The 23,966-nt window shown below is 47.1% G+C and overlaps 1 protein-coding gene across 3 annotated transcripts in view; it reads left to right on the top strand.

Moving 5' to 3' along the window:
* Window positions 1-23,966, top strand: part of NRG2 (neuregulin 2) — a 174,610-nt gene that overhangs the window by 119,696 nt on the left and 30,948 nt on the right. For 2 of the 3 annotated variants that reach the window (XM_054841953.1, XM_054841954.1), the window contains exons 3-4: window positions 2,016-2,134; window positions 18,195-18,315. In XM_054841953.1, coding sequence (XP_054697928.1) covers window positions 2,016-2,134; window positions 18,195-18,315 — 240 coding nt within the window. Of the gene's footprint in view, window positions 1-2,015; window positions 2,135-5,990; window positions 6,057-18,194; window positions 18,316-23,966 lie in introns of all 3 variants that reach the window. The other variant, XM_054841955.1, reaches the window with a different exon arrangement.

Here is a 23,966-nt window from a genome sequence, read left to right as displayed (position 1 = left end):
CTGAGAGAAAGTAATGGCTGGGGGCAGTCTTGTTGGAGTTGCATGCAGTGGTAGCAGGAGCCCACCTCGCCCCTTTGCCGAGTGTTGCTGTACCTGCCTCTGCGGAGGGAGTGGGGAACGTGATCCTGGACCGGGCGCTGCAGCCCAACACCCAACCCCCTTCATCAGGCTCCCATCGTAAGTCTCCAGCAAGATGCAGAACCCAACTGCCACCAGGCAGCAACAGGCCCTGGAGGCCCTGAAGTGCTTTGCTGTCTCTTGGATGCTGCTGGACTCCCAAGGCATCACACAGCGAGGACCACGATGCCCAGGTTGCTCTAAGAGGCTTGAGAAAAGTCAGAAGAGTGTACAGCACTGGGAGTCAAGGCAGCTTTGCACCACTCTGAATCAGCCTCTTGTTTAGGCACCCATGTCAGAACATGTTGGCCCAAATAATTGGCTTTGCACAGTGGATTAGGGGAGACCTAGGATTAGAGGGATTCAAGAGATCTTTGCATACTGTCAACATTCATTTAAAAATTTGTCCTCATGGGGCCTAAACTCATGCAATTGAACACTTGATCGCATCCTGTAAAACAGGGCAGCGCCTGTATCCTGGGAGCTGTACCAAGTTGTCTCCAAGTGCTTTTAATTTACTAATATAACTAGTGAGATGTTCACGCTGTGTCCTTGCGCCGTGGCTCCCAGTAGAACAGCATGTCAGGGTGTTAAAAAGATGCCAGTAAAGGACTTCCTATAGATGATGATTTGCACAGCCCAAAGAAAAGTCCTTCTCAGATGACACATGTAACTTTGCAACTACGTCCAAAGCTAATGATTATTTTCCACATAAGAGGAATTGTATTTCCCTTCAGCGACATAGGCCACTGGGACCTCTTTCTAAAGCTGGCAGTGTTACAAGTCTTTAAATAGAGTGACTGCATGACGCAGACCTGACATAAAAGCTTGGGGTAGAAAGCAGAGAGATGTTCTCATGAGAATACACAGGATGGTTTTTGATAAGATGGCTAAAATGGAAGGAAAAGTAGTAAAACAGAGGGTCTAATGTGGGACTCCCTCTGTGGTCTCATGAGTGGTATTCAGTGTGTGTTAAAGGCTCCTATAAAGTAGGCAACAAAAGGCTTTGCCTATTAGTCAGAGAGACATCCCAGAGAATGAGACATTGGTCATAGCTGGTGGGAAAGGCGATGCTCATCTTCCCCGAAGTGCCACAGAGCTCTGCTGCAGGGCTGCTCCCTCTCCCATGAAGCAGGCAGCACAGGTTGTTAGGTGACACAGGCAAGCATCATGATGTACATCATCTTCTGCTCTTCCTAGGCACCTGTGGCTGTAAGGTGATTGCGTGCAGTTCAGCCCCACATGTCTGTAGTACATCGGAGTGTGTGTATTTGAGGGAGACAAAGTGCTTGCCCTATTTGTTGGCACAGATAAAGCTACAAGCTAGCTGTCTAGGTCAAACCAAGGGTTTTGATTTGCAGGCTGGAAAGGGATGAGTCCCCCCTTGACCCCGTGGGTGTTTGTGTTTGAGTGTGTGGCACTGCTGAATGCAGCCGGTGAAGCCCCGGACTGCTCGGCCTCCTTGCTGAGGAAGGTGCAGAACATGCATCTCATCTCCACATCTCCTCGCAGGCGGATCCCACCGTCCATCAGCAAAGTGGCTTTTCTCCAGTGCAGAAAGTCTGTGTGCTGGGGTGCTGGGACCCTCAGGCTCAACCCCTCACGAGACTTTTTGTGCAAATGAGAGCAGGTGTCATATCAAACCGTGGCAACATGCTAAGAGCAGGGGGGTCCAGAGGGAGATGGTCATTTAGGAAATCATGGTGAATGTGATTCCTGGGAAGGGTCGCATCCAAATCCTGACCAGGCTTGAGTGCCTATTCAGCTCGTGAGGTCAGGCAGCCCATCCTCTCAAGAAGGGGTGACTTAATGGGCAGCATACCAGGGCCAGGAATGGTTATCAATTCATGAGGATGGCTAGCAATCGAGTAAGAAATGTCTGCTGTACTTTTCAACAGAAAGATTTCCAGACTGCAGTTCAACAAGGTGAAGCTGGAAGATGCTGGGGAGTACAGCTGCGAAGCGGAGAACATTTTAGGGAAAGACACCGCAAAAGGCAGCCTGAATGTGAAAAGTGGTAAGTGAAGAAGCCAGCAAATGTCTTGAGCTGTCTACCATTCAAGCAGAAAGCAGGAGGTTCTGCACATGATCTGTCTTGTATTTTGTTTCATGCTTTCAGGATATCGAGTAAAACAATCTTGGGAGATAAGAAAAATGCAGCTTAGCATAAATGTTTATCTTTGTTATCTGTCACTGGCAATGTGGTTAATTTACATTTTAAATAAACTTACAGTCTATGTATTTTTTTAAAAGGGTTAAGGAGGAAAGCAAGCTGGTGGGCTTGATGTTTTCTTTTTTTAAAGAATTTCTGAGAAGCAAAACTCACCAGAAGACAAGTAATTAAACCATAGCTTTGTGATGAGTGAAGTTGCTTCTGGTTTTCATCCTAGAATGTGCACTCCATCTCTTAGAGCTCAGTGGATGGAGTCTGAGGTTAGGTGGTTTTATTATTATCTTGGTCATAATAATTACATTGCTTAACATGATGGTTTGGATGCACCCTCCAGCTCAGAAAGTCCCTACGGTGGGTGCCAGAAGCTGGGAGGGTGTGACTGGGGGAGGGATGACTCTGTGCAAGCTCTGTTTCCTAAGCTCTTCCTCCTGCCATTCACCACGGGCGCTGCGGGAGCCTGGGCTCTGTGCGCTGCAGCCCCTTGGTGTGATCCAGTTTCTCTGTTGTGCTCTTATTAGCATTAGCCAAATGTGAAGGTAACTTTCTCCTGCTGCTTTCTGGCATTATTTTCTCTGTTAACCTCTGCCTCAGCGGTGTTTGCAGTCCTGAATCATTTATTCTGCGAAGCTGCGGTATTACGTAGCCTCCCCCTCAGTTACTCTGCCTGTAAAAACCCCGTGCTTGCAGAGTCTGGAGAAAGGCCACCCGTGCTCAGACCTCCATGCTTTCATGCTTCATGTCCATGAAGTTAGCCCTACAGCTCTGCTGTGTTTCTTTCTGAGCACGATAGGAAAGGTGTCCAGAGTAAGCTAACTGAGGCAGTGCCACTCCTTTTCTTCTGACTCACGCTCCGGCTGTCCCATTGCAATGTGAACTGTTCCTGTTTTGACTGGGAGCTGCATGTGCACCCCCCATCCCCATGTGCAACGTGCACGGGCAGCATGTGCCTGCCATCAGAGCCCTGTCTGCCTCCTCCGCTCGCCCTTCCCAGTCACTAGCAATCCCGTTTCGCAAGAGGAAGAGTGTGATTGAGCAGCGCCTGCTGCAAGGCTCTGATCCTGCACCAGGAAAATGCACATCAGGCCACTACAGCTTTGTATGGCCCCTTCCCGCATGCACAGGTAATGGCAGCATTTGTCACGGTTCAGCTCTTCCTCCGCAGGAAGGCGTGCTGTCTGGCAAGGGCAGGTGGTTGCTCTCACTCAGATCACAGCGGGTATGAGGACACATGTGAGTTGTCCAGAAATGTGTTGAGACCTGAAAAGCAACGAAAAAGACCCAAAGATCTGGCCTGTACCTTTTCCTAGTGGGAGCTGCAGGCTGCAAGGTGCTGCAGATCCAGTAGATTGCCTGCTGTGCCCTGCTGTGGTGGTGCCTTGGTTAATCCATTTTCTAAGCTGACCTGCAAATCTGCCTTTGGCTTGCCACTCTCAGCTGCATGCACACGTTGTTGCTGCTATTTGCACATCACCTGGCAGGACAGCAGTTGGATCCTAGTTGTAGTCCCTTGCAAAGGTAAACAAGATGATGATCGCTGTAGGCTTTTGGCATCTCCCTCTTTCCGTACTGCTGGGCCTTCCTGGGACCTTAACAGCTTTCCTCACTTCTGCAAGCTCCCTTCTTCTGTGATATCTTTCAGTAGAAAACTCCTCAGGGCATCTGCTTGTCTCTGAATCCACATGTGTGCTGTCTTCTGTCCCTGCCTGCATTCTTCCCCAGGCTCCTTAGCACTGATCCTGTTGTGGCCAAGTCTCAACACAGTGCTCTGTGAAGCTCTAGCAGTCTATAACAATCAGAGCAGACACGTGAGCTGGCATCCCCTTGGAGCCTTCCCCTCTTTCCCAGAAGCTCACTCCAGCTATTGCTGTTTCTCTATGTTCTGCTGCTTTATATTCTGCTTCTTTACTGCTGCTCTGTCACTGGGAACCTGGTGCACCTGCCTGTCCCAGGCAGGCTGGCTGGGACTGATGCTCTGGACCATCTGCTGGAAGCACACTTTCTGACCTGACAGCAGTATTGTTGGAGGTCCTGTAATGTTGCTGTAATACAGGCAAGTGAATCCAGGACTGGGAAAAAAGGTCCTGAGCTAACACCGCATCTTGTGACACAGAGGCAGGAGGTCTGGGGACATCTCTGGGTGCCCCTGTAGAGAGGTGGCATTGCAAGAGGTGGTCTGAGCTGTTGAGGCTTGAGGTGAGCTGTCGTGAAGGAGCAAGGAGTCCTCAGCCCAACATGCCAGTCCAGAGGCCGAGGCTCCTGAGCCCACCTGAGTCCTGGCTGGCAGAGAAGGAGATCACACGTGAGCCCTCAGGCCCATGGACATGAAGGTCTGAGATTCAGTCTCTGCTAGTAAAAATTTCTCAGACTGATGAGGCACCATTGCCATTGCAAAGTGCTCTTTGCTCTATTCCACTACCACTTTTTGGTTCATACCAGTTTCAAAAGAGCACCTTTTCAGCCATGCAGATCTGTTGCAAATCACCAAAAACACCACACTGAAGAGATTTTCCTTAGAAAGACAGTGGCTGCAGTGCACCGGCCCCTCGTCACTTAGAAAATGCCCATCAGCCAAACCCATCACCTCATCTCTTCTCTGCAATTCTGGAATTTCCACAAAATGCCCAGCTCAGAAATAAATGCTTTTGCATTGAAAAGCTTTGGGAGGATGTCAATTTCTGAGGAAATGCTTCTGGGTTTAGCCAAAACATATTGTGCTTTGGTGCTATTTTCAGATTTTAATTACTTTGATGTAAATTAGATGCTTTCTTAGAAAAATGTCCCATTTCCCAGTTCTCTTTATTAAGCAGTCTAATATTGGTATTACATGGGCATGAGGGTGCAGCTGAGATGTGACTCTTTTTTTCCTCAGAAAATTTCTAGACACCTCTTTAATTGACACACACACCCACACACCCACAACCCTTTGCTAAACACTGCAGGAAAAATCAAACTGTTAACAAAAATTCTTTCTGCTTTTACCTTTTCATGGTGGTCTCACCCCCTGTCTCCTGGAGCATAGGCTCCTGCTGCTTTCTCCTTTGTGCATCTGGAGGGAGGTGAGGGGCTTTGATCCAGAAGGAAGGGGCTGTTGCTGCCAGCAGTTGAGTAGAGCTGGTGACTGTGGACATTGGACTTTCCCAGTATCCTGGTTTATAAACAGGAAATCGCTACATGTGCTCGGCTCCCGTATTGCCTTGGGCCATGGCCTTCATCTGTTTCATGCTCCTCCATCTCTTGTACGAGCATTACTTTGTGCTGCAGAACTGCACATACTTGTGGGGTGGAGGCTCTTCAGATGATCTCACCTTTTCTTAAACCCCACGTTTTTCTCACAGTTGTGTTCTGTGATCCCATCTTTGCACTCTCGTGGACGTCAAGGCTAAGAAAACCTCCCACAGTTTCGCTCATCACCTGCCAGGTGAATTCTGAGCCATTTCTGCCTTTTGTCACGACAGAGCCTAATGGCACGAGGCCCCTTACAGCAAGGGGACCGGTGCCCAGTGCCATCCCTCAGGGGCACTCGTTGATCTGCCTTGTGACCCATCCAAGCATACTCTAACCAGTACTAACACGGTGATAGCCACCCCAGCCCGCGCCACCGAGCAGCACTTGCTCTTGTCCTCCCTGCAGTAGCTAAGCCCACTCTTCTCTGCTCAGAACAGATATTTTGTTCACTACTTTCTTACCTTAATTTCCCCAGGAACAACGAAAGCACCACAAGTCTTACCAGCCTCAGAAAGTAAAATAGTTGTTATGGAAGAAGAGTGTAAGTACCTCTCCCTCTGCTCCCCCCATATAGCTTCTTTCCCCTTATTTGTTTTGTTTTTATGAGATGTTTTGCATAAATGCTTTGTTGCCTCCTGGAATCTTTAATCGCTACTTCTCTTTGATTTCTCCCAAAGCCACTGATCTTTCCCTAGATCTTTTCAAAAATATCATGTATATTGCTGGTGCCTATCTTAGAGAGGGAGAGGTTGATAACTATTGCAACAGTAACTTGAAGAACGTGCTACTTTTTTAATTGCAGCTAGATTTTAAGCATTCCCAGCTCTTTCAATACATGGGTTTATTGATACTTGTAAGATGTGCTTGTTATAGCCTTTGATTTGGGGGGGTGGGGGTTGGTTTGGGGTTGGGGTTGGTTGTTTTTGGTTTTGGTTTGGGTTTTTTTTGAGGATAGGTGAGAAAACCAAAAGAGCCTATAGGAAATACAAGAAAAAAGACATGAATCTTCTAAGCATAAACCATAAGAAAATTGCAGAAAATACATCTGCGCCCTGCTGTCACATTTTTCTTTGAGTCTCCAGAAAGCAAGAACAGATTTCCCAAAAAAGTTTAATTTTATTTAATTTATGGAAGTGCTTTTTAACATTCCCTCCTATTCAGTTGTCACAAATGCAGTAGAAAATGGACACACAAAAATAAAAATCAAAACATGTATACAAGCGTAGATATAGAAGCCAGGTGCCTGGCTGTTGGCTCAGCTCTTTCTGGTGGAGGGCATTATTTCTGTATCAGAGACACTGCACCACCCAGACAGCATCAGCACGCTGGACAGCCCACCGGGATCCCATCCAGGCGAGCAGGCACCCGGAGAGCCGAGGACCAGGCGGTTATTTTGAGATCTGTGCTATATTTCCATCCCAGCTGCTCACGCCCAGAGCTGACAGCACAGCTGGCTGTGCCTCTCTGTTGACAACTCAACTTTGCAGATTTTCCTCCTTGGAAAGCTCAGTCTTTTATGATTTTAAAGGAAATTTGATTGCAGCCACAGCAGGGACTGGCCAGATATTCTTTAAAAGCTTTTCTGATTAGAAAACTGCACTTAAAATTTGCTCTGTGTTGTGCTTAGCCTTCCACTGCACTGGGGACATCATGCTGAGATGCAGCATCATTAATGCAATGACCATACCATTCTTCCTCAGGATTTTTCCTTTATGTTCACCAGAAGATCCATGCTACGTATTTGCATCACATTAGATATATGATATTTTCACTAAAAGCCAAATTTCAACAATAGAAAGGAGACTGGCCAAATGTCATGTGGTTTGCACAGAAGTTTCTCCTTTTGAAAAACGTCTTTCCTCTGTGGAACATCATCCTTGACTGTCTGTTTTTTTTCTTAATGATGTGAAGAGATGGTAAAATCTCCAGAGTTAATGTTGTCATTGACTTTTTCATTTACATTCCTTTTTTTATGATCTCTCTCAATTGTTTTCTAAGTAACACATAGTCCCCCTGATTTTTATGGTTACTGACGATCTATCATAGAATTGCACATATGTATAACATATGGGGAGGTAATGAAGATGGTATGAGGTGTGATGATCTGGAAACCTGTCAAGGATCTCATTCTTGTAAAATTGTTGCATTTCTTTTAATTATCTGTATTCAAAAGCTTGTCTGGCACCTGTAGGTTGTCCCACCTCTCATTGTTTCACTGAAAAATTGTAAGTGATCCACTGGAGTTTAAACACCATGTTGAGAAAGCACCATGCAAAGTTGGTGGTAGCTGCAGTTCCTGGGAAGGAGAGACTTCCTCGTGCAGGCAGCTTGGTCACAGCACTTGGTCACTGCTGTTTGGCCCATGGTGTGAGGCAGGCATCTTACCAGGCAGGCTGGGCAAGGGTGTTGGACCCTACACCTCAAGAAGCTCACCATGTTCACCCCATGGCCCAGACAGTCCCTATGGGCAAGGGGATGAAACCCCATCACTCATATAGCCCAACGTGCCTCACACCCTATAGCTCTGTTGCTCCTGGCATATACATTTTTAACTAGAGTTTTTCCTGAAAGTCCCAGTTCCTTCCTGGATAGTCTGTTCTTCCTTTCTACCCCTTGCCTTCTCCATTGGAGCACTGTTAAAGCCTTTCTACGACTAGCGAATGCTGCCACATCCTGAGTTACCCCTGCCTTCCTTCTCCTCTTCTCCAGTGGCCACAGATGTCTGGGCACTGCTGCATCCTTGACACAAGGCAGGTTTACACACCAGACAGCGCTCAAAACGCAGCCCAGCTCTCCAAGGTGTTCTATCTCCGTTCTTGGGTAACTTTTTTCTCTGGAACCATATTTTTTGTCCCACTGCCTTCCATCTCAGCACCTTCCCATGCCTAGCTGACACCTGACATGAGACTACAGAGTGCAAGAAGGCAGATTGGTACCATAGATTTTTGGGAACATCTGCATCGTTACGGTGATGTGCATGGGATCTCTTCCCCAGCTGCTGTTCCCTTTGCCTACATACTGGCTGGAGCAGGACCTCTGGTTCCCTTTGGCAGGGGCACTGTTTGGTAGGGGCCTCACAGATCTCATGACAGTATGGAGAAATCCAAGGATCTCATGATGTTTCTGGTGTACAGACAACCCTGATACCAATCTGGATCTGGAACTAAAGACAGCACAATTGGGAGATCTGGGATCTGATGGCACTGCATTTTGAGAGCTGTCAGGATTCAAATCTGCCTTGCAACCTTGTCCAGCCCATGTGAATGAAACCCTGTACTTGGGGTGAGTACTGGGACTTGTGAGACAGAGAGTTTGGGGTTTCTACATGGGATGTGCATGGCATGGGGTACCACTCAGCTTCATTCAGTGGTGTGGACACCTTCAGATGAGCTAGAGCCATTGAGCAGATGTAACAAGCTGGACCATGGAGTGTGATGAGTGCTAGCCTGGTGTTAGGGGTGTAGTGTTGATCTTAACATCAGCTTTGGTTCACATGGTCAAGCTAGACTCTGAGGGTCATATTCAGAAAGGAAATCTGGTGTCTGGAAAAGTCTTTCCATGATGCTGCATATTTTGACATGGTACTACAGTCATGGTACTACTTTTGTTTGAGCATGGTCAGACTAGAGCAGCCCTAGAGATGCTTTCTTCAGAAAGCACTGGGGCTCAAAAGAGAAGACATGCCTACTACTTGTATCAAAGAGTCTTCCTATTGAGCTCATTAAGCATGAGATAGTTGCAGTAGCCTGATCTGTAGTGAAAATGTGTTAAATAAGACATGTTGTTTTCTGTTTGTCACAGGCTGAGAGTGTGCAGTTGGGTGGTCACAGTGACTCAGCTCACAGGCAGGGACTTGCAGGGATGGGGTAACTTGATCATGTGCCCTGATGCAGAGAAAAAGGTCCTTTATGCTCATTTCAACATCCAGGGTACTCAAAACGGTAATGTGATCCTGTCACTGTGCAGCTTGAAGTAGCTAAACAAGATTCGGGAGTCTGTGGCTATAGACCTGCTTGGTAAACAGAATAGGAATCAGTGTCAAAGTTTAGAAATGTTTTGATGGAGGTAAAAATGGAAGAAGGTTCAGAGCAATCCGTAGGGCATTCTGAGATGGAAGGTTTATGCCGGACAAAGATACTAAAACCTTATCAAAGTTCCATTTTTAAAAGCTAAGATGTTTGAAATCTCTGAAAAGGTCAGGTAATCCCATTTGCTTGTTTTCTGCTATTGAGTTCCCCTCTAGCTCATTTCATTGACTTCAACAAACAGGTGAAGTCTTGAGGGTAAAAAGAGAATACAGGCTGGGTGGAGGAAGCATGGTTTGGATACCATCAGGATACGAGAGGATCCGCCAGTGATGGGCAGATGCTCTAAACCAACATGTGAATCATCGCAGCTGCTCACCTGGATTCTGATCATGTCCTCTGTCTGGGTCACTGTCTAGCTAATCTGGTTGAGTGCCTTCACTTTTCCAGCCTATGTATGCTGGCAGCCCTGGCTGGGTTGTCTAATCTTGCTCTATGGGTGCTCTGCAGCAGAGCAAGGTTTGGAATCAGGTGAGAAGATGAAAGAGGGAGAAAGAGTCAAAGAGGCAGTGCTGAGCTGTGCTGGGAACATGAGGATTGGGGGACAATGTGAGGCACCTGAAGGAAAGCTGGGATCTCTGGATTGATTTTAGGGGCCTTTGCTTCAACTGCTGGGGATCACAAGCCCTCCTTGAAGTCCCTTTAGAGATCCCTGTGGGAGGGTAGGGTGAAACAGGTCTTCTTTCTCCAATTAGAGTCTAACGGTCCACACACCAGTTTGGGTCCACTGATTTCATAGCTGTCATCTTGGTGGTGTCATTGGACTGTTTGTAGAATCATTGGTTTAGACTCATTCAGACTCTCCCTCTCCCATTTAATACCTTCCCCAATGTATGGCTGTGTGATGGAAATGTTTCCCCTACTTTCTCTCTCCCAGGTGACATAGGCCTAGTGGGCTGCCATGGTTACAATGGCTCAGTGATGTCTTTACTCTGACGTGGTTTGTAGGTCCCATCTTGTCACATCTAGTTGAATCGAAGCTTCAGCATATACCACAGTAAGATGTGGCATGTAATTAAAGTTCAGCCAATTCCTCCAAACCTTGTCTCAAGTCCAATCTGCCATGGCCTTTACTGGGTGACCATGGCAGACCTGCACATTAATTGGCTGGTCAATCTCTTGTCACTCCAGTCTGAAGGCACTGTGGTCTCCTGGAGCCAGCAATGCTACGAACGTGAGCATGGTGCTGTTGGTTTGAGCTGAAGGTGTCCAGCCAGCCTGGAGCACAGGTAGAACAGGCAGAAGTCAGTCAGCCAAGGGCCATGCAGACAGACCAGTTTTCAATATTAGACTAAAAATAAGTCTTTACTGAGATAATTTAAAACCCACAACTGGAGGTGTGGTTGATAATTGAGTGGAGCCTGCATGCACGCAGGCATGGTACCTTGAGGTGTACGTGTTGGAGATCTCACCGTCAGTCTGCAGAGACAGCTGTGTCAGTGTCAGGTCGCAGTTGTTGCTTATTTTGCACACTGTGTGTTTTTTAAGTAGTCATCACACCTATTACTCTAGATGCAATGTAAAGACAGGCCATTGTGACTCTGAAGGCAAAGATGGGCAGTATGGAGAGGAGCGTAGGATGGAAGCTGATGTCCCCTGGAAGAACTGAGGCTGTAAGCCCAGCATTCGGAGCAGGAGGCTGTGTACCAGGAGATCTGCTCTGCATGACTCCATTGTGTGAACCTGGCATGTTGCTTCATTTCTTGGGCTTCAGCTGTCCCACCTGCAAAGCACTCGTGCTGGCACTGGCCCTGCAAAAGGCTTTTTAGCTTGTTGAACAAATCCTCTCATTGAAGTATCATGTTGCTGCTATTACAATTGATGATGGGGATTTGGGAAAATAAAAATGCTGCAGTGCTAACGTGCATTCTGGGACCTTGTGGGAGGGAAAACCATAGGAAGGGCTCCTTCATAAAGCAGGAGAGATCATCCTGGAGGAGCAACTAGAGGCTTTAAAGTAACACAGGACTTTGCCCCTGCAAAAGCTACCTGTCCTATGGAAACAGGCAGTCCCTTGGCACTCAGAAACCTTTAAACTTCCTCCTTAGTGAGACACCTGCAGATTTGAGACATGGGGAGTGCTGCCTGTGTTGTTTTGATGCTCTGAGATGAGTGTCCTGCAGTCTGGCATTTGCATTGTGGGATGAACTTCTAGTCTGCAGCTATTGATCCTCATGATCCCCTCGGGAACTAGGAACATAATTCCAGTATCTCAGTAAAATGCAGGGGTAAATAGTGGGTCACTTCCAAATGAATAAACACACAGGAACAGAATTTTTATGAGCTCCACAGTCCCCAGTCCATTGCCAGGCAAGCCCCAGTCTGCACAGGTCCTTCTGATTTTATGTACAGATAGCAGCAGTGAGCATCCAGCCTCTCTTCAGGTTTATTAAGAGAAGAGAGTGTCGTTCCAGACGTACAGAAACCTGCCACAGAGAGAATGGTTAGGATCAACAGTCCCTCAGTGTATTAATCAGTATAAATCATGGATTTAGGTTAGTTCACGCCAGGATTACAGTGCTACAACTAAGGAATAGCTTGGCCAGACACCTTCTCATCCATGTTCTTCTGACAAGCAGTTGGATGAACTTGGTTGAGAGGAACCTCAGCAATTCTGTGTTTTATCAGTAAGTACACGAGGCATATACAGAGCAGGCAATTTGTATACACTCTCCAACCAGCTGAGTTCATCTGTCTAACTGAATGTCTAAATATTGAGAGAGGAAAGTGTCTGTACTCTATGAACCCACCAGTCAACATTATTTATAAAAAAAAAAAAGGAGCAGTGAAACTATCGCTGTCTCCCTGCTCTCCTCGACAGTAGCTGCAGTTTTTGAAAAATTAACCATAATTTATAGTCCAAGCTGCATTAATTAACTCTTTGCAAGGGGAGTATTTCACCAGATTCCTGAGAACAGGCTGGTGAGCTGTCTGCAAATGTTAAATGACATGGATGGGAGGAATTGTGTAAGAATCCCTGCATCAATGGCCTTTCTGCGTAGATAGATTATGTGCAGGGAAGTCCACATGGCAATGTCGGTGCCCGTGGCTCTCCTCTCTGTTGCCCTGCCATTGATGTTAGTCCCAAATAACCTGGGCGTGCAGTGGAAGACACACGCTCTGAATGACTACCATGCTCTGAACCTCTTATGTGTTTGTGCTGCACTGTCCTCACTGACTGGGACAGCAACAATAAAATGTGACTTCAGATTGTTTGCAATCACATCCATCATGAGGCAGCCCTCGTTTCCCCGTCCTTACCTTATTCCCTTCTGCTTTGTTCTCAGCTCTGGGACTGAGACCAGCTGGAGATCTGGCTTGCTGATGGACAAGCTGCTCCAGGCTTTCTTCCACCTTGCAGGAGCTTTGTGACCAGCTTGCCTCTGTGTTTGCAGAGGCCCCTGTCTTGGGGCACCATGCTTATTCCCACTGGTCTAATTTCACCATTTCTTTTCTGTAGCTTGCCCCATCCATGCTCCCTGTTTCTTGCCCTTAATTCATTGAAGTACTTGGGGGGGCAGTTGGTACGTGACTGATGTTACTGCACAAACTCCCTCATGAACTCCCACTGCCTTCGTGTGAGTCCTTTTCCACCCAGATTGCAGCACCCGAAACTGCTCCCTTGCCTATTCAGATTTATCTCAGTCATTTTACAATTTTCCAAATCATTTGGGATAGACGGAGTTGTTTTGGAGGCTGAATGAAGAACTTATTCTACCACACCAGCCAATAGGGAGTAAAATCTGCCTGGTACCATGTAGCAGTTAAGGCAAAATAGCTGTGGGAAGTCATTTCTGGATCACCAGGAATACCCGAGTGGCATTTGGAGCAGAGGTGAACGAACACGCATGACTGCAAATAAATGTGAGTCTCACTTTACCAATGTCAGTCATCAAACTGCAGATGACTCAGGACCAGGTAGATATTTGTAACGGTATTTCCAGTGGCTCAGGCTGATGGGGGAATACAGCTAAACGTGAAGTAACTGAATGGAGTCACTTGTGAATCTGGGAATTATCCTTCTAGTGGGGTGGAAACCCCTTGAAATCCCCCTTGGCCTCATACTTCAAGGTGATTCTCTGTGATCTGCAGCCACATGGTGTCAAAGAGGGCCAAATTTCAACCCAGGCACAATTAACATTTTCTAAGCGAGACATTTTGCTTCTCTCTGTCTGAATTGGCAGGTCTCTCCATCCTTGCTCCCAAACTAGTTGCAGCTACTGCCCTCGTGAACATGAAGTCCCAGCTGCAGCAACATCCCAGAGCAATCAGGCACCTTGGGAGGCTCCAGACTCCATGTTACCATGCAGCAGTGAGATTTCAGGGTTATAATACATAAATGTCTGTATTCAGTACATCAAAATTCAAAATTATCATTAGGAATTACTGTGACTGGAATAGAGAACAAACCAGGGCGATGTAGATATTGTGTGAGCAGGATGGTCTCGCCATCTTCAGAGGGAAAAACAGAACCAGAGACAGCGTAAATAAGGATGGCAGCCAGGTTAACCTCTGTATAAGAAGCTACTAAGGAGATCATTGCTTTCCAGCTGAGGAAGGAGATGCTGCCTGTGCCTGTAAAGTTACAGGTAGCACAGGGGAAATGAGTGGGGATGATCACTATTTTGTCTAATACAAGAGCCAGGAAGGGGCAAGTTTAAAAAAGTAAATGGAGATGTGTCTTTGCACATTGTTTATATAACACTGGAGCTCTTGTCACCAATATTGTGGATGCTACAAGATTAGATTTGTACAAACAGCAACTAGACATGTTCGCGGAAGAGAAATCCATCAAAGGCTGTTGAAAACACTCTGGCTGACAGGGTGCCTCTGAGCTGCTCATCCTAGATGGCCAGAAGAAAATTACCATTGCATGCTCGTGATGATCTTCTTAAGCATGGCCTACTGGCCGCTGTCAGAGACAAGACAGGGCTTTGGTTTGACCAGTGCTGCTCAGCTTATATTCTTATGTTGGCCGGTATTTTGTGACACTGTCTTCTCAACAGGAAACTGGGCTGACTGCCTCTTTTTGTAGCCTTTGCTATGTCTCTGCTGCTAACAAATGGACCATGGTAATATGATTCTGTGATTCAGTTTTAAAACGCTTTGTGCTTCTTTGAGAGAAAAGGCATGGCACTTGCAGAAAACAGGATTTAAAAGGTAACGATGTTAACAAGATGATTCTAGGAGAACTGATCAACCACGTATTTTTCTGACTGACACAACTGTTGAGAGCTCTCTTTCGAGAAGCACACGACATGCAAGCCTCATTCATGTCAGTCTCTTTTTTATTTGTTTAGAAGAAACAAAACTGTTTATATGGGATGAAAATCCCGTGCAATCTCTAGCTGATCAGCACTGTGATCCACTCTGGTATCACAACATCACACAGCACTGCATCTTCCCGTCCACCTTTTCTGGTGGAAAGGGAACCTTTTTATCTGAGGTGTTTTCTATGGGGAGGTTTCTGGGTTCTGTTTTTATTTCTCCCTCTCTGGTCCTCCCTTACTGTGGGAAGGCTCACTTCAGAATCCTTTCCTGTAGGATTTATGATGTGAGACTTTGCCAGATGGATCGTTTTGCTTGCTAGCAACTGGTGCATTTGATGGTTGCAGGGGTGACGGCTTCCTGCAAGCTGTGCTTGTTCTTCGTCCATGTACCTTTCAATTTGCACCAGTGCTTTGGTTCATGAAGTTTTAGTGCTCCCTGATCTGACAGCATGCTTGCAGCTTTAACAGAGACCTGTTCATCGTGCAGTTTTAAGGTACTTCAGTCAAAGCCTGCAAGCACTCCAAACCAAAGGCCCCCCTGCGAGGGACTTTCAGCAGCTCCCATGCTATGTGCTGGCCAGGCGGCACTCAGGGACTGTTCGAAGGGACAGTAGCTGTCTTTTGTGTACCTGCTCCCCTGCAATTTTCACACTCCCCTGGCAGGCCCTTGCTTGCTCTGCTATTGCGTCTGTCTGCACCAGACCGGCCTGACCAGCCCGCAGAGAGCTGCGGAGCACAGCAGGCAGCTCCTACTTAGCCCGGCAGCGTGTACAACCTGCAGCTTCCCATGCACGTGCACAGCGAAGCCCGTGCACCGCCTCTGACTGCATTTTGGGAGACAGCTGCATGCTGCTAGGCTAGGTTTTATTTTCATGCTCATTTTTAAAATGGCATTTGGTGTTAAGGCTTGGTTTAAGTGGCTGAATCAAGCAGTAGCTAAAGGAGAGGCCTTGCAAAGAAAGTCCAGGTGCTATCACACACAGTTAGAGCCCCTCTGTCCTGAAGCCACTGCTCTCCACTGGCCTTAGAAGAAATGTGCTACTATCTCATAAAGGTGTAAATTACACAGACTTCTTACAAAGCCATTACAATGGCTTTGGCTTCTAGTTCCCATTAATCTTAACTGGAAGGCAGTGCAGAATTTCCCTACAGAGGTTTAGAAGTTTTCATATTTGAGGGTTTTTTGCAAGGATTTCTTTGGTGTCTTGGTCAAATCATTGTCTGTTCTAAAACCCAGCATACGCTCTAGTGTGTGTACACTGCTCTGCACATTTGGCTCCCAGCTGGCTGGCGTTACATGCCCGAGGAGGGGAGCAGCTATTTGCTGTCCCAGGGCCATGTGCATTTTCAGTCTTTGCTGAAGTATTTGCCATGTCTGGTTTGCAGAGCACTTTGGGATAAGTTGCTCTGCCCTGGATAGCTGTGAAAAGACAACCCCAGAGGCACTGGTGATTCAAGGCAAAGCATAGAAATAGCTCCGCTTGGTGCACAACCCTGGCTCTGTCAGACAGTGGAAGGCGTTGACTTCCCTATGGGAACAGAAGACAATGGGGTTGGATAATGCACTGGTTCAAGCAAAACGAACAGTGAGCTTGGCTCTGCCTTGAGCTGCGTGCAGGTAACAATGTGGGCTACTCCTGCTGTGCACAGCCTGGTGAGCAAACTCCTCTTTCAGGGAGGCATGTACCCATGCAGTCAGAGAGTCCTAAGAGAGCCAGAACGAGCTTGTTTGGTTGCTCATGTGCCAAGCATCACCCAAATGTGAAAGGCTTCACAGGATGCTGGGAGCCCTTCCTTACCTGCGAGAGCCCGGACGTGCCCGACAGGCACTGGGCTGGAGCTGGAGCGTGAGAACAGAGACCTTGGCTCTGGCAGTGTGGGCTGCAGCCGGAGGCACAGGGCAGGCACCCGCGGCAGCCTCTGAGCCTGCTGCGGAGGTGGGATGGGCACAGGGGCTGTCTGGGGTGTGGGGAGCAGTCCCAGCTCCCTCCGGGCAGGCTCTGGCATGCCTCGCTGCTTCTCCCGTGGTTCTGACTAGCTCCTGCCTGGGGCTCTGGCTCCAGCCTTCTTCCTCGACTCCTGTGTCAATGAGGTGTTCAGTCTTCAGCAGCTGGTGTGAAGTCACTAACCTCTCCATGAGGTTTGTTCATGCTTTGGAAAACAGGATGGAGGAGGGTATCTCCTCGGAAACCTCAAGTACAGCATAAAAGGTGCTGGAAAGCAGGTAGTAGCCGCACTGCTGGAGATGTAACTGTGTTAGGGTATAAGCAAGGCAGATGGTCCAGGAAGGAGGACTATCTTTAATGAGTTAAGTATTCAGTTGGAAAAAGCAGATGCTTTTGAGTGCCCAGCCCTTCTTTTGGCTATGTGAAGATGGGTTTGCAATCCCAATAGCTGGTCTGCTTTGATAACCTGTATCAGTTGCTCTAACAAAAGGTTTTCCCTTCCTAGAGACCTTTGTGTTGCCTATGGAGACTCTCTGGTTTGGGCTGTAAGTTTGTCTGAGTCATTCAGAGACAGGAATTGCAGTGAAATTCTGCAGACTACTGTCAGTTTTGTTTGTACCTTACATGGCTGGAAAGCTTTTCTCCAGAAAGAAATTTGAATTTGGAAAAGGATCAGTATCCCAGGAAACTTGAGTCATGCTGGCTGCCTCCCTCTTAGCACAGACCGGGGCCAACTGACTTCTACTGCTGAACTTCTGCTTGGTCTCTTGAGGCATCCCCACTGGGGCATGACAGAGAAATGTGCATCTCTCAAGGGAGAGATGGAGCTGTTTTTCCTTGTGCTGGACCTGTTCCAGGGATGATAAGGACACTTGCTTCTGGCTCTGAAAACTTATTTCCCCCCAGAGATGTGGAGCAATGAAATGCTCCCTGCAGTGTCTCTGGATCTTGGTCCAGTATCATGATGCAAATCAGGCCTCAGCAGGATGCCACCGTGACTTCTTCCTAATCTTCTGCCTGCCTGCCGGTGCAGGGTTGCATGCATGTGTAAGGGGAGGGCAAGGAGAGGTGAGAAAGGGGCACTTTTCCCTACAGCTTGCCAAAAAGATGATCTTGTCCTGACACGCTGGCTGCTTAGAGGCAGGCGTGTCCTCCACTTCTCATTCACTTGGCCACTTTTGCTGGGAAAGGAAAGGTCAAATTGCAGAACCTGGAGAGGTGAAGGTGGGTCTAAAGGCACAGGATGAGGTTTGTAACTCTGGGGTTTTTACTTTGGCAAATTAACTAGTTGAAAATCACCTAAGAAAATAGAATTGCCCGTGAAAGGAAATAACAATATATCCTTTTTGTGTGTGTTTTGGTTTTTTTTCCCCTGCAGTAACCACAACTCTCTCCTCCTGGTCTGGGCATGCAAGAAAATGCAATGAAACAGCCAAGTCCTATTGTGTCAATGGTGGGGTATGCTACTACATCGAGGGGATTAATCAGCTGTCTTGCAAGTAAGTGAGTGTAGTTCTTGTGTCATTATGAAATTTAGTTGTCTGGGGGAGAGCAGACCTCCGTACAACTGTTGGAGGAGGGGTAGCTCCAAAATTATCCTGGCAATGTCAGTTTGAGCTGTGCAGGTTCAGAAAGTGAGACTAGAGGGGCGGGGGTGGGGGAGGAGGGTTCATATTTTCTTTTTTGTGTGAGTGCCACTGTTCACTTTTCCTGACTCTAAGAGTACATTTGTCCTGGCTGTTTCCTTCCCCTTTCTTCCCTCTCTCCTCTGCAGCTTCAGGGAAGGTTGGGTCCCTCTCCCTGAGCGAGGTCACAGCTCCACATCCCCCACTGACATGTCCTCCCCTCCGAGCAGGGGGGCTTTCCCCAGTGCACAGCCACCTCCCTTGCTGAGACCTCCCTCTTACCTCTCCTGTCTGCACCTCATGGGCTCAGGAGCAGGTTTAGCACACAGCTGTTCACCACTCTGTGGCAGGCTGTGAGTTGTTTATTTCTTGCCTTCAAATATTAAACCTGCAAAAAACCTCAAGGAGACATACTGAATTATCCTTAAAATTAAATTTCTTGGAGATATTAAAGTGCAGCTGCATAGTCTGAGGGATGTGGAATGGGATGTGAGACCCTTTCACCTCTGGTTCAAATCTATCTGGCTGACAAGCCCAATAGCATCTCACGGCTCACCCTCCAAGCCTAACGGGGACTGTGCATGAGGAGTGCAGTCTGATTGCCAGTGCTGGAGATGTAGGTACCCAAAACACACCTGTACCTGCCCCCAGGCTCCTGCAGAGTGAGCATGAGGAGGTACCCTGGGTGTGCATTAGCTGAGCAGATGCTGTCAGATCCAGGCTCACCTGGAGATCCAGTCACCACTGTGCCCAGCTTGGAGAAGCCCAGAGCTGACTGTTTTCTCCCTGCGTGGCCCAGAGACCTCTCCATGGAGAAGCACAGCCAAAGATATTTACATCTGTGGACCTCAACCTCGTGCCACTGCCACTGCATGGTGTGATGCTCACTAAACACCTCAGCTCCTCAGACCTTGAAGGACACGTCTGAACAGAACCATCACCCCTCCTGGAAGGGCTGTGAGCTGGATCACACATAGTACAACTCCTCCCTTCTCCCACTGCTTCTTTGTTTTGTCAGGGAGCATTAGGAAAGACCACGTCGAAATGCATTCTGCTGAGCTTCTGTGCTCTCACTTTCCAGTGCAGGGCCAGCCGTGGTGGGAAGGACATGGGATGAACAGCATCTTCCAGTTCTCCCAGGCTTGGCCCTTCAGACATGAAAAGAGACGGGTAGGACAGAAACCAGATGCTGTGGTCGTCCACATTTTCCATGTGTGTGAAGTAAGAGCACCCCTTGTACCTGTACTTTAGGGTATTTGTCTCGGCTGTTGGCTTCTTGGTGGTGCTGTAAGTTCATCCTGCCAGTGTTCCCCATAGGAAACTTGGGGGAAGCCCCAGATGATGACTTAAAGTCACAGCCACTATTCTGGTGTAGCCCCAGGAAGACCCAGCAGTCTCAGTCTTTCCATGCTCGGAAGGGCTCAACCCTTGGAGCCTGGAGGACTGTATGAATCAATTATCTTTAAGCAATGTGGTAGTGCCAAAAGCATAGATATCAGGGCTATTTATTTTGGGAAGAGCTTGAATCCAGATCAAGACTTTTCAAATTGGACCAATTTCTAATTACAGCAACAGTTACCTGAACCCCTGCCATACACAGCTATAGTGGTAAGGCTCCATTTTTCCTAATGCAGGGTACATGTGGTAGTTATCAAGAGTCTTCAGCAGATAGACTCTTTTAACCAAAGTAATTCCAGCCTTGCGAAGAAACAGTCTACCTTCAAACCAGGCTGCTGTGATAGCTGATGAACAGAGGGGAAGCTCAGTGGTGGATTCCGTTAAGGTTTTGTGTGCCATATGAAACAGACCTAATTATTTCATATCATTTGAAAGCCTTAATTCCTTACTTGCAAATGTTAAAATGATTTCCTTTTCTGATGAGTCCCAAGATACCAATTGCTAAAACCAGATGGGAATTGAATGGGTGTGTATGGAAGGGCAGCAAAGTGTTAACCAAAATGAGGTGCTTTGAAGGTCTGCACTGTCACTATTCATCTGCCAGAAAAGACAGTTCTGTGTTAACAGGAACCCAGGGGACCCAAGTGCCTTCCACACAGGACAGTTGTTTCTGATCTTACAGCTTAAGGAGATACCTGAATGTTCATTCTCCTTGGGTGTTTTTATCACTAAGTAATAAGACTGAAGATAAGAAATGATGGCTTTTGAAGTGGTGTAATTTTAGAGTTTCTGGACTCCAGAAGGCAATAGTTACTGGGGAATGCAGAAGCGTTTGAACTGAACATATGAACATGGTATTTCCCATGAAATGGCTTTCCCGATAGCATGGATGATTCTTGGGGAAGGCTGATGATGGAAAAATGGACTTCATATTTGCCTACCTGCAAACTAGCAAAATGCTGAAATGTTTCACAGATTCCTTGTTGCATCAAGATAGGAGATCTGCCACTGTGATTTGTGAAAGATGTAATGATACAGATTCGGAGGAGAAACTAGAGGAGATGAAGATGCAGGCTTTGACTTGCATTTCTGAACTCTGTAACATGGGAACCAGCCTTGGACCTCCAGCCACGCCATCCTTCTGAGACATGAGCATGGAGGAGATTGATAGGTCCTTCTGCATACAACCTCTTCAAGCACCTTGGAGCCAGAGATCAAACAAGAGCTGCGCGAGCATCTTGAGCCAGGAACAACTTGTGCATGTGTGCGCTGTTGTCACTTTGCTATTCTGAGTAGAGTCAGCAGGGCCTTGGGGGGCCTTCTGGCACATGTGCCGGCTTGCCATCCTCCTTCACTGAGTGCTAAGGAGATTCTAGCACCCTGGCACCCATGTGATGTTCCCAGCCTTTCCAATACCAGCTATCAGAAATCAGAATTTTAGAGTGTTCTTGTTCACTACCTGCCACCATCCTGTGATCAGCTTCCTGGAGTGGATTTCATTGTGTGCAGCTGTCCACAAGCATAGAAGGTCCTTCCTATAGATGTTACTGCTGGCACTCTGGAGCAAAAAGAGCAGCTGGGTTCTCAAATTATTTCTTCTGAAGTGGACCATGCTTGATTCGTTAAAGATATCACCTAAATTGATAGCTGGTAATTTATTATTATTCTTTAACAGGCTTCCCAGAAATGTGTTCCTCCTCATCTTTTAAATTCTGGGGAACAAAGTGCTTGCCTGTAAACCTGCCTTCTCCATCTCTTTTCAATACCCTTCAGCTAAACCTTGGACAATGCGTTTTCTTCACCAGGGAAGAGCCCAGAGTGGACTTGGAGCTGTTCCAGAAATTGCGTCTTGTTTGGATTGTGTTCTTGCATAATTTCATCCTTAATTTGAAGTAAATTCTACACATGCTAGTGTCAAAAGAAACCTGAATATGATACCTGAATATGTGCTGTTATCCTGACTCTGCAAACAGACCACCTGGAAGTTAGATGGGAGGAGCGTGATCAGCTGCAGATATTCTGCAAATTTTCGGCCAAACCCAGGAAATGACTGAGCCGCACACATACAGAATTGACTCAACAGCCCTAGTAAATTGAAAAGTCCCAGGCTTTTGTTGACAGGCAGAATTTCTCGACCCTTCTCCAGACCATTTTGCTCAGAGAGGCCTTACGGGTTGGACTGGTTTCTCACCATAACTGTAGGGAAGTGGCGAGTTTGAGTAGAGCAAATTCCCATGCCTGCAGAAGGATGCGCACGAGCAAGCGTCAAGGCCTTGAGCTGGGCTGGGACACATAAGAGCGGTGACTGGTTTGCTGAGTCCAGCTGAATGTAGCACTTGGGACAGCTGGCAGCCTCTGATTTTGGGTCTGCCTCGGTCCTGGAGCCCATCGGGTTCTTGGCACAACGTAAAGCAGTTTGAGGCTGCTCTAATCTTTTATTCCTGGGTGCCGTGCCCCACGGGGTTGTGCTAGCGTGTGTGCCACAGCAGAAATACTCTTGTTCCCAGTTGGGGTCTTCCCAGCCAAACAAACAAACAAAGCCAAGTCTCATCACTGCACTGTCCTTCTCTGCCCACTTAAAAGGTGCTTCATGATTCTTTTGTGTGGGTGACGTAATCAAAGTGGCTGGTACCCTGGGCCAGGATCTTTCCAAATTGAATGGGATCTGAAAACTTAAAGAGCTGTGTAGAACAACACTCCTCCATCATGTTGGACCGGTTGTGCTTGCAAGAGGCAGGCCAAAGGGTTTACAGATGCTGACAGATAAACAGAGTCTCTGGGTTTGGGCTGACAGCATTGCATTACATGAGAGAGTGAGGTCAGAAGCCTGGAGGACCTCAGGTAAAAAGTGAAAGTCAAGGAGAGAATAAAAATCAACACAAAGTACAAGAGAAATGATAAATTAATTTTTAAACTAGTTGAAGTATGCAATTCACCAATTTACAAAATTACACTTTCATTTCCTAGAAGCCCATTTGCTTACCTCCTCCATGTATATTTTTTTCTGGAGATTTCCCCAGGAAAAAGGGAAAGATCATTTTGAAGGGTTAGCCACACTGCCAGCTCCTCTGTGCTTTTCCAGAGCACTATTCAAAGGGGTGAACCTCAGGCTGATCTTGTTTGTGCAGCACAGCTCCCCTAAGGTGTCAGGAGCTATGCTGTCCCACTCCATGACTCTACTGATTTGGTCAGCACAAGTTGCACATTGCACAACCATGAGTATGTCACTTTGCCGTGGACGTATGAGCACTTCTGTGGGGAGGTGTTGCAACATCCTTGGAAATGAAGAGCCCACAGTGTTGAGCTAGGGGTGAAAGTCCCCACATCCTGTTCCAAAACTCCCGAACCAGCCAGGACTCATTCACTGGGTTTTGCATGCTGTTTGTCTTGGGTGATGAGATCAGGTGCCTTTTCAGGTTCAAGTGGTCCATCTGTGCATCCTGTTCAATGTGTCCTTTTTAATGCACGTATAACTATAGCAGATCCTTGAGAACCATCAGACTGTGGAAGCTGATCCTGCAACAGTGAGGCTCGATGCAGACAACAGCGCAGATCCCTCTGAGCTCCCACAGCTCCATCGGAGCTGCACTGTTGTCTTCACTGAGCCCAGAAGTGGGTGTCCCTGCGGTTTGGATTCTACTATACCGCAAACATGCCTTGATTAGCTGCTCTGGATAAGGCCTCTGTATTTATTCTGGTTGCTTTCTTTTCTTCCCATCAGTGGTTTTGTGGAGTCCATCCTTTTGTGGCTTTCCAGAGCCTGATCATCTGGGACTGGTCAGGGGGACAATGACAGAACTGTCTTCTTTTTCAGCCCTTTGCTCAAATAAGCAACATGCTTGAAACATTTCTCCATTTGCTTATATCAGTGCATTGTGTCCTTCTGCTACAGCTTCTCCTTATCCTGTTATTTTGAAGCACCTGCTCATTCATGTTCCTCTGTAACATGGATTGCATTATGAGAGCTACTGAATTTGGCATACTTTAATTAAGCTCTGGGGGAGCAAAGGAAATGTGCCAACCCTTGCAAGATTTAGATCAACTGGGCAGAAAAAGTTTTGCTTCCAGCAGCAGCATTGTGATAATGATGATACTAATTAATAGTAGCAAATAATAATTAACAATAG

Source organism: Grus americana, chromosome 14, assembly GCF_028858705.1.
Source record: "Grus americana isolate bGruAme1 chromosome 14, bGruAme1.mat, whole genome shotgun sequence".
Taxonomy (NCBI): domain Eukaryota; kingdom Metazoa; phylum Chordata; class Aves; order Gruiformes; family Gruidae; genus Grus; species Grus americana.
This window is presented reverse-complemented; position numbering and strand designations above follow the sequence as displayed.